The sequence below is a fragment of the Halyomorpha halys genome, unplaced genomic scaffold, assembly GCF_000696795.3.
Source record: "Halyomorpha halys isolate HHAL.00 unplaced genomic scaffold, Hhal_1.1 Scaffold1463.1, whole genome shotgun sequence".
Classification (NCBI taxonomy): Eukaryota; Metazoa; Arthropoda; class Insecta; order Hemiptera; family Pentatomidae; genus Halyomorpha; species Halyomorpha halys.
In genome coordinates, this window is record NW_027115291.1 from 97372 (window position 1) to 108526 (window position 11155).

General features: G+C 28.1%; 1 protein-coding gene across 1 annotated transcript in view; it reads right to left on the minus strand.

Annotated features, from left to right (window-relative positions):
• Nucleotides 1-321: 321 nt before the first annotated feature.
• The window catches only part of LOC106689772 (NBAS subunit of NRZ tethering complex), a gene marked incomplete in the record, with an annotated part of 85874 nt that continues 75040 nt past the window's right edge, over nucleotides 322-11155 (minus strand). Inside the window, 4 exon segments of the mRNA XM_067052377.1 lie at nucleotides 322-2331; nucleotides 6769-6891; nucleotides 9201-9318; nucleotides 10701-10903. Of these exon segments, the coding sequence (XP_066908478.1) occupies nucleotides 2062-2331; nucleotides 6769-6891; nucleotides 9201-9318; nucleotides 10701-10903 (714 nt within the window).

The following is an 11155-nucleotide window of genomic DNA, read 5'->3' on the forward strand; positions in this document are numbered from 1 at the left end:
TATTTCTATCATTTTATCTTAACATAGTTTCATTTTGTATCTTTTTAGCCCTGATGAAGCCCTGCAAAGTGGGGCGAAACGTTGGAAAATAAATAATTGTAAACTATTTTTGTTTCACTATTGACCGCAACCCTGACCATCTTCCTATATATCAATTTTTATGGTCAACTATATATACATATATATTAATTATATCAATTTAAATACTACTAGTAATAATTATTTGTCATTTAAAAAAAAAATTGAAATAAGTACATAAAAAAGCAATACTATTTAAACCAAGAGGTATCATGCAAAGGTTGAAAATAATGCTTAAAAACACAGTTTTCATACAATGTTATTTATTACAATGTTCTCCAACAAAAAAGGTTTTTAGCAGTACATTATGGAATTTTTCTAGCTTTAATGTAAAAATATTCACTAATTTTTAGTAAAATTTAATTAAAATGCCTAATTTTTTCAATTGCTTATTAATTTTAAGACACAAATTTTGCATTTTAGCTCCCTATACAAATGTACAAATAAAAATTACATTACACTTTAATACAATCTTATTTCTGTTTATAATGAAACAACAAAAAATAAAGTTTTGTAGAAACATTTTGTTTTAATACATAGAAAGTAAAACCTCACCAAACAAACACCTATCCCCAATGGACACCTGGTCTTAACTAGGGGTATTCATGATGTTGTGTTCAATGTTAAATGTTTTACCATGTTAAATGTTATAACTATAAGATTGTGAGCAGCCCTATTTGAAGTCATGTTAAACGTTAAATGCATAAGACCCCCTAGCGGATTTTCTCAGCAACTTGTTGTATAAGCCTTTATGTTTATAACCTTCCTTCCAGACCCTCATATTATTGTTTACTTCAGTTTTGATTTAAGTAATTAATTACAACATGCCTAGAGTGAGTGAAAAGTGGAATTTGTGAGAAAGTTAAGCTTATGAAATGAAATGAAAAAATAACTTTATTCTGGGACATATGTCCCCTAAGAATAATTACATGGTTCATATAGTGAGATTTTTATGTGGCGAGCGTTTACAAATTTTCAGATAGTAGAATGAAATTACATTGTTTTTTTTTCTCAAATGTATCATTAAAATTATCCATTCTGGTTTAATAACAGGGATATGAATACCACAAACACACGAAAGAACTGAGGTGTCACAACAAAAATGGCGGCGATCTCAACTGGTCTATTGTGTGACGTCATTCTCCATTTAACAGACCAAGTAACAGACTCTCAGCCATGTTAAATGTTATTTCGTTTTACCACGGTAAAAGAAGGCAATTTTTTTCGATTTAACATGAGTTTTTCCATTTAACACGCTTTAACATGTTAAACCAAAGATCATGAATACCCCTACTATTAGAATTTCAACCCCTTCACAACAAACACCTCTATAACAGATGTGGACAGTCCAATTTTCATCACCAAAAATAAATTAACTCTTCTCAGAGAACAAAATGTTGAAATTTAAGAATATCATATTATATCATTTAATATTTTGATGTAAATACTTACAAGCCACATCTAAATACTTAACTAATTCTATTTTCAATCAATAAAATCTTAAGCCATGGAACCAACATCAAATTAAAGGAATTATTCATTTTTAATCTTGTAGGTAGTATATTGTAAGCTATTTATTCAGAAAAGTAAAATAAAATACTCATTTGAATTGGATTATTTAATCTCCAATGAAATGTAAACATTTTTGTCTCTTTCCCTTCAGATGATTAAAAAAAATCTCCTCCTTCCCTAATCATGTTTTACTTTGAATACTTCATAAGCCCCTTCATATGCCTCAGTCCTTTTTGTCATTTCAATTCGAAACATTAAAGAGTGTAGGAACAATGGTGCGTTTAGATGAGACTCATTTCATAATATCTTAATAAATGGCTTAAAGAAATATTAGAGTAAATTATAATTTTGGTACAACAGTCTCCTCTACATATAGTCAGTACATAAATATTAAAATTATAACAAGATAAATACTAAAAAATAATCAATAAATTTCAAAAATTATATTGTTTTTGAAAGATCCATGATATTTCACGATGAAAATGAAGAATAACTACATGCAGTAGCAAAACTTACTAAGCCCTTAGGAGTTTGATTAAATCGTAGAGACAAAGTGGATGCTTCAAATGCCATACACTTTTCTTCTAAAGCTCTTACACAACATTTCACTATTTCATCTGGTACTTTATCATAATATTTCATAATTAATCTTTGAAAAACATCTGTTCCTAGAATAAAAGGAACCATTTTGGCAATAACAATTGGAGGAAGTGACAATAATTTATCTTCTATTTGATCATCCTAAAACAGACAAATTAAATTAAACAATTATCAAATAATATTTGATGGTGAAAGAGTTATCTGTTTTCCACCATTAAAAAAAAGAATCAAAGTTTCCAGAGTAAGCCAATACTCCTAAAGATTCAATTTTCTTTTTCATGAGACCACGAACTTATAGTTAAAAAAATATTTCACTTAATCAAAATTTTGTAAACCATATTTGTCAAAAGCTAAGGTGGTCATGGATGATAAAAAATAAAGCATTATCAATTTACCCCTCCCTTTTATGATTGTAATTTCAATTTGGAAGGAATATATTTTTATAAACAGCATTTACCAGTCAATTGAAACCAGGGTGGGTTTGATTTCGACTATGGACAAAATGTACGATTTCATCCATCCTGAACAAAAAAAAAAAAATAATAATAACTGTCTGGACAAAATCAAAAACCTAATGTTTTGATTTTTTTTTCTCCATTAAAAACAAAAAAAAAGTAAATTATCAGTGTTTTAGTGTTAGTTTTCTCAAGAGTTTGTTGCCCAGTCAATTTCAATTAACTGTCAACATTTACAGAACAGAATATAACGGAAATAACTGAATAAATAAAAAGGTAGCACAACACAATTCTTTTGCTCTGACATTATTCACAATTATCTTCAGTTTCTTCTTTCTCCTTTATTTTAAGATTTGGCATGTGACTCACAACAATGAGTTTTGAGGCTCAGTCCAGTCCCACCCGATTTCATACATTATTCTGTATATAACTATAGCTTGAGCAAATTCTTTTGATGCTTACTGATGAACACACCTGAATAAATGAAAAGCAAATTCAGATAATTTGCTATCAATTTTTATATTTCTTGCTACATATGCTATGCAGGGGATAATTTATCAATTATTTCTATTTCAAAAAAGGTGTCTGGGAATTTGATTTTTAAAGAAAATTGAACAATTTGTGGTAAAAAAAACTGGGATCCACCTTATATCAAATCCAGTCTCAGCTAATTTCTTCATATTCAGGATACAAATCTATATCCACATATTTAATATCCTTTTATATGAGAGCCTATAGATCCCCTTTTTACATATTTGGTGTAGAGCTCCAAAATATTACTTCATAGGCATATCTTTTTTTAATGCAATATATTCATGAAAACAGTCAATGGTTGTACCACTCTGCAGTCTATCAAGAGATATCAGTTAAGTTGTTTTATAAGGTGTTTGTTTCCATTATCAAATGAATATTCTGAATTATTCTACCTATATTAGCATCAATACCCTCTTCATGATCCTCAGCTATTTTACAATAAAATCCTTGATTAAGAATGGATATTTTCACACAATCTAACTAACTCTTCCAGTGAATGGTTCCCAGATTTTGAGGTACGCGATAACCGTTCAATTATCCTTTAATCATATTATGAATTGTGAAGTATATTCATACCTCTGCATTTCTCATATAAGTCACCAACAATTCTCATGGTCATTCATTATTTACAAAATTATTTTACACTAATAATGCCGTTCATTTTGTCCCATTGTATCCATTTTGTCCAGTGGGCAAAATGCTCAGGTTTAGTGGACAAAATGCCCAGCCTGATTAAAACCTTTTTCAAGTCAAGTATAACCTTTCCCATTTCAATTGAAACCTTTTTCATTTCATATGTATCTAATTTTAATTTTTTTCAATTCAAATATAACTTTTTCAATTTCAATTGAAATCCAACCAGACTTGAATTAATTCATAAAAATTATATTTTATTATTTCAGGCCTTTAGTAGTAAAACATTGTAACAGACAAAATAAAAACTATTATAATATTGAAATGTTTGTTAATTAAAATTGTTTATATTTGAATAGGAGTCACTAACCATAACTTAATATCAATATTATTCTTTAAAAAAAAAAAAATTCCTAAAGATTCTTTTAACAATTTATGAAATCAGCACGTAAAAAATTTCAGTTACCATGTTTTATGATCCAATGGCTCATTTAAAAATAATAATGTAAAATAATCATTAAGTGCTAATTTCAACTAGTATAAATATCTAATAATAAAATTGAAAATAGTGTCTTTCAAATCCTAATAAACAAGGTCCACACAGAAAGAAATAGCCACACACAAGTCATCAAAAATCCAATATTACATTTGGAAGTACCGTCTGAAGAAACCTCATAAACGATATCTATAACAAACCAAATGGGAACTAATGATAATTCAAAATAGGCATGCGATCATAAATTTGTTCCAAAAAAACAGAATCAAGACCATCACAATACTAATAAATGATACCTATATCGAAAAAACCTCCATAAGTAACAAGAAATAATAGGATGGGTAAGTCTGATAAAAAAAAATTGAAAAAACATAATCAGGACCCTTTAATTATCCTAATAAACTATTTCCATAGCATAGAAAACTCCAAAAGTAATATTAAATCAAAATACGTATATACAATCAAAAATTCAATTAAAATAATAGAAAAGGGACTCTTGAAAACCTAATAAACCATCTCTATATCTAAGAAAACTTTAAAAGCAACAACAAATCGATATGCACAAAGTCAATTGAAAATCCAATCCAATGATAAATCCAGAGTTCCAAAAACCTAAAAATAATCTCTCAATCAAAGAAAAGCCCAACATTAACAATAAACCAAAATGTGCATGAGAATTCAAATTTCTGATAGTAAATTTGGATAATGTTAGTGAATATTCCATGACCCTGATCGATGCTTAGAATTGTAGGATGCTGCACTTCACCAATTAAACTGGTGGAAACTGCTTGAAGAGACCCATGCCCAGTAATGGATATTGTCATACCAACTGAAAAAAAAGGAAATATTGTCCTTAAAAAGATCCTGATGGATGATTACGAAATCAATAAAATTCATTCTTCCCTCAGTTAAAAGTTATGATTATACTATTAAACATTTGAAAATTAATAAATAACAGTAACCCTTATTATCATTCTTTTTTTTAAAAATAGATTCTCCAATAAATACAAAAAAAAGTATAGGATGAATAAGCCAAAAATATTTTAAAATTCATTATTGAAATTAACTAAATTATAGTTAAATCATAAAAGAAAGAAAATGTAATTTTGATGAACTGAATCAACTCAAGTTTTTTTACACATAAAATAAAAAAAGTTATGTTGGAAGTGGAAAAAGTTATAATTAAATTGGAAAAGGTCACACATGAAATAGAAAAGGTTTAAATTAAAATAGAAAAAGTTTCAATTAAATTCTGGCATTCTGTGAGAAGTGGGGGATCAGGATTAAGAGGTCAAGCACAGGTATGTAATAGATATTTTCAGTTAAACAAAATTAAGTTCCCAATTACTAGTTAGATGAGTGAGCACTTTACCATCTGGCCAGAGATCTGCATTTCTATTCTAATAGACTAGATAAGTAAAGCCCATCTGCCTATTGGAGGCTACTCACATTGTCCAAACAAGGAGTTATTATCACATGCTATCATGATATAATTTTTAAAAATATTAAGGTGACTTGAAGGTTTGGTCTATGAGTAGTCAGTCTCATGAGAAAGACATATAGGTCCTTGACAGCCTATTTAATAAGACTTTGAAACTAAACCATGAAGCACAACCAATAAGTCAGTAGCATGACTGAGGGTAAATATATCAGTGAGAAGAGTTCCACTGAAGAGGTGCCAAGGACCTATGATAGTGAGTACTCAGGCACTGTAGTAATTTAACAAGGAAATTAAGCTATGCCAATTTTTCAAGTTATCTTTGTTCCAATAAGCAGAGCTGTGAAAAGAGAAAACCTTGGCTGGGGCGAAAACATAATTTTTTTCAGCTAAGGAATCCACAATCTGGATCAACCCTTAGGTGTATGACATAACTCTCCAAATAAAAAACACACACAACAACAAAAATAATACACAAAATAGGATTATTACGCCCGAAAGAATTTGGCACCTGAGGCAGGGGCCTCCTTTGTTCCCACCTTAACACGACTTTGCTAACAAGATATTATCCAGAAAAAAAAATACATGATTACAAAAACAAACAACTTCATTGCCTATTGCACCAACTGAAAAACAAAAACTACACATTCTTTCCATCTAAATACCAAATCTAGTAAGAAGATAAAAGCAAACATGAATGTTTTAAACATTATGACATAGTGATTGTAGTTAATCGAAAATCATCAATCATTAGAGTATTAGTACATGCATGTTTTATTTCACTATAAACCATTTTCAAAATATTCATTTTTTGTAAGTATGTAAACAACCACAAACATGAAAAAATTAAATAAGAACTAAACTAGTTAAGATAATCTAAATTATGAATATCCTTTAAGGTATGATTGTGTCCTTTTAATTTTTTTCTTTTTACATTAAGGAAACCAAATTTATTCCTATAATTTACATAAAAGTTTCCTTCATAAAAATAATTTATAATAGAATAACATCAGAATACATACCTCATTATCAATTAAACTTCGGCCAATTGAATGGATATCAGAGGAATCATAATAAAAGCACAACCAACTTACAAATAACTTATCACTGAAGGTTTCGTCACTATTTATCATATCATAAATGTCCTGAAAATTAAATATACTGATTTAAGCAAGTCTGTATAAATATGAATGTCTTATGAACAGTTTTAATCCAAAAAAAAATATTAATATAGGGTTGATCAGAAAGTATTGTAAGGTTTTCCTAAACATGAAAAAACTTTTCATAGATTATGTTAATACATTAATTTTTTGTACTACAAAGTAAACATACTTGCTGGAAGAGTGCTGATTGACAATGTGAAATAAATAAATGTAAGTTGGTATGGGTGCGGTCAAATAAAACTCAAATAGTGATAAACTATTTTAATTGAGCCAATGTTCCACCCCATGTTGCAGGACTATCAATGATGGATAAAAGACCAACTGAAATATTTAACAAAAAATACACTTATTCACTCCTTATTTCCTCATATCAATCTAAGCTATCACGCAATAATAAAGAGGAATCCAAAAATTAAATTTTAACAAGTGGGGTAAGGAATATAAGATGTATTCTATTAATAATAGACAAGTCTGCATATAGGAGTAAAAATTGCAAGATTAAAATATTCATCCCTTTATCTAGCCTAAATGAAATCCTACAATTTGGGTTGAAACATTGACTATTGATAAACAGTGAACACTATTTTTAATCATTGTTTTCCTGATTACCACCCGGACAATTTCCTTCTTCATATACACTTTCATTTAAAAAATCAAAAAAATGAGTATGAAAGATACAGAACCAACAATCTACAAAATAAAACTAACAAATTTTAAAAATTGGCTGTGCAATTTATGCATGTTTGCAACTAGAAACGATGATCAGTAACAATGAAACTACAATCATACATACTAATGGCAGTAAAGATGACGAAAAAGTAGGCTGTGCTTTGTTTAGAATATAGGGTTATGAAAGAACTCATAAACAAATAATAAATTTAGATCTTGGTGTTCCAATAACCAGGAAGAGACAGCAGGTATATGATACTCTTTGAGGTACCAAAGATATGTCTTAAGGAACCCATTAGATACGCTCCTTAACATAACTATACATACAAATAACATGAATATATTACTATATCTAAATAGTTGACCGTATAATTTAAAATATGAAGAAGATGGTCAGGGTTGCGGTTCAAAAAAGAACAAAATATTTTTCAACTATTTATTATCCCACGTTTCACCCCACTTTGTAGGGCTTCATCAGGGCTGTTCAAGAGAATAGGCTAAACAGCCCTGATGAAGCCCTACAAAGTGGGGTGAAACGTCAGATAATAAGTAGTTCAAAACTATTTTGTTCTTTTTTGAACCGCACCTTGACCATCTTCTTCATATTGTGAATATATTACAATCACTAACCAATATAAGAATATATGACCTTCTAATGGAGGAAATTAGACTAAATATCCTGACAGTACAGAAGATTAAGGACTCAATCCGAATTCCTTGCCTCAAATAACCATAGGAAATTTGAAATTCCATTCTATCCCGACAATATTCTTCTTCTAATTACTGACAAATGATTTTTAGATGATTGGAAAAGTTTATTTTAAATGTATAAATTAGATGTCCTTAATAAACAAAATATTCTTCACATTACAAGTTTCATATTTAATGATTAAATTTATAAATGAGTCTTTCAGTTGACAGAATGACTAACTCCATAAACTCAGTCTTTGTATTTTCAGTATTGATTCTATGACAATCTAGCATGGAATAAACGGTTAAGAGCAAAATGTAAATATTAGCAAACTGTAATACTACTGCAAAACTTTTCCAAATAAAATGTAAACATTTTACAGCAAAAATTATTATTGAAAGCAATTTTCTGAAAATATTGAAATTTGAGTTAGTCACTCTGTTTACAAAAAGTCTCTTTTGTATGCAGAGCTTATAAATTACAAGAAGGGTAAGAGAATAAATAAAAACATAACCATAGGTGTGTGTGTGTGTGTATATACCGTGGTATAAAAATATATATATACACACACACACACACACACACACACACACACACACACACACACACCTATGTAAAATGTTATACGAAATATATACAAATATATTGCATGCATGTATGAATATTTTTTTTGTTAAAAAATTTTGTTTTGTGGAAATATAAAGTCAAATGGTTAATTTTATTGATTTATTTCTAATACACATTTATCTTCTTTTATAAATAGAATAAAGCAGCACTTTTACCAGGTAGGTTTTCCCTTTCTTTTCATTTGTTTTTTTAATTTCAATTTTTTTTTTTTCATTTCTAGATGGTTGGAAAAGTAAAAGTAACCTAGATATTCTTTACATTATCATTTTCATAATATTTAATGGTTAAAAAAGTTTTTATTTACTTTGATTGGTATAGAATTTGAAGAGATAATATCTTCAGCTAAGGCATATTTACATGGAGATTCAACATTTGATAGCGACTTCAACAGTGCTGTTCCAAAGCATGTTTTATCATACTCCCTGAAAATAAATATCTAGAATAACATGTAGTAATTAAAACAAAGGAATGTATATTATTAATATTTTAACCAGTAATATAAATTACTCCAACCAATCCATTCCTCTCTCTAATCACACTGCCTCCTTAAAGTCAATAAGATTTCTCCTCAAACAAATCATTTCCCTTAGCATTCAATCAGCTCTCACAGGGTAAATATTCTCAATTTTGAACTATAAAGTATAAGAGATCAAAAAAACCGAAACTTGTTCACCGTAAATGATGTGCCCTGAAATAACTATACAAGTTCTTCTTGTACAGAAAATTTAAATCATGAAATCATGAGGGAAAAAAAAGATATCACTTCAAAAGCTGATCCAGATAAAAAAATTATTGAAATTTCAAACAATAGTAATACTAGTTATTATCATATATATATATAACAATTTTCAAGTTAGTGAAGTGAAAATGCAATGCAGACATGAACAAATAAGTTACATGTTTTAGTACAACTGTATTATTTTTTCATTTGAAAAATTTTAGGTCTTGAATTTTGATAAAACAAAAATTACATCATAAACTAGAAATATAAGTATTGAAAATAAATAAGTTGGAGAATAAAAAAAAATAGAAAGAAATCTTAGTTTTTTTGGAATTTTATTTTCGACCAAATAAATAACACATTGTAAAGAGACGATTGCTTTCTTGGTCAGAAAATATATGAACCCAAGATATTTGGATAAAGTAGCCCAGTATTGCTTAAGTAATGAACAGGTACAATTAGTGTTAAGCCCAGTTTTTTTGAGTCATGTATAAGTGGAGTTCATTTTTATGTCTACCTAACTGTGACGTAGCCTAAGATGTTTTACTAGTGAAAAAACAAATAATATTACAATAAAAAAACAAAATATTTAAATCATATAGTTTTATAACTGGAAAACATCATATTTTGATTAACACCAATAATCAAGAAAGAATATAACAAGGAATAAGTCCAAAATCAAGTGTCAAACAGACCTGTATAAAATATAAATAACTTTTAAATTTCTGTAGAATAAATTTTTAAAAAAAGATTTAATGACGCCTATTCCCATTTAAAATTAAATTAATACAATCTTATTTTTGTTTCAAAAGTTAATTTTTATGTATGTAAATATCTTAATTCCAATTTTAAGTTTACATTAAGTAAATTTGTAATAGACATAACTTGTTCAATTGTAGTTTTAATTATTTTTATTTGATATTTAAATTGGTAAAGAAAAACATTATAATTAAGGGTATCAGATTTCTAGTACAGAACATTTTTTTTTTTTTATAAGGGTTCTTAACAAAAAATTATTTATAATTCAAAACTCATCAATTTCTTTCTAAATAATTGGGGACTAAAGCATGAAAAAGGTCTTACATTGATCCAACTAATCTCTGTAAATATTTGTGAAGAATAAAAGTTTGGTTGAAATTTGATATTTTCAAAATCAGTTCTGGAATAAATGATAAGCAGCTCTGAACATTATTCAAGTGATCCCTTAACACTTGATGGGGAAATTGTTCTTCGAAGGCACTGAACAATTTTTCCTTCCAATCTTCCTCCAAAGCGCAAGGTAAATCCTGAAATGATGATGCACTATATAAATTTTAACTTATTTTAAAGTTAGTGTTAGTAACAAATAATATTGGCTATTGGTCAGTATTAGCAGGTATAACATTAATACTTTTTTTTTTTTAATTACTTATATGTAACAATTTAAAAAGTGGTTTTCATTGTAAGTATTTTTTAAAATTAGATAGTACTAAAGGAACCGGTTATTTATTTTCATATCTAAAATTTGCGGTTATAAATTATTTTAGCACTCTAATATA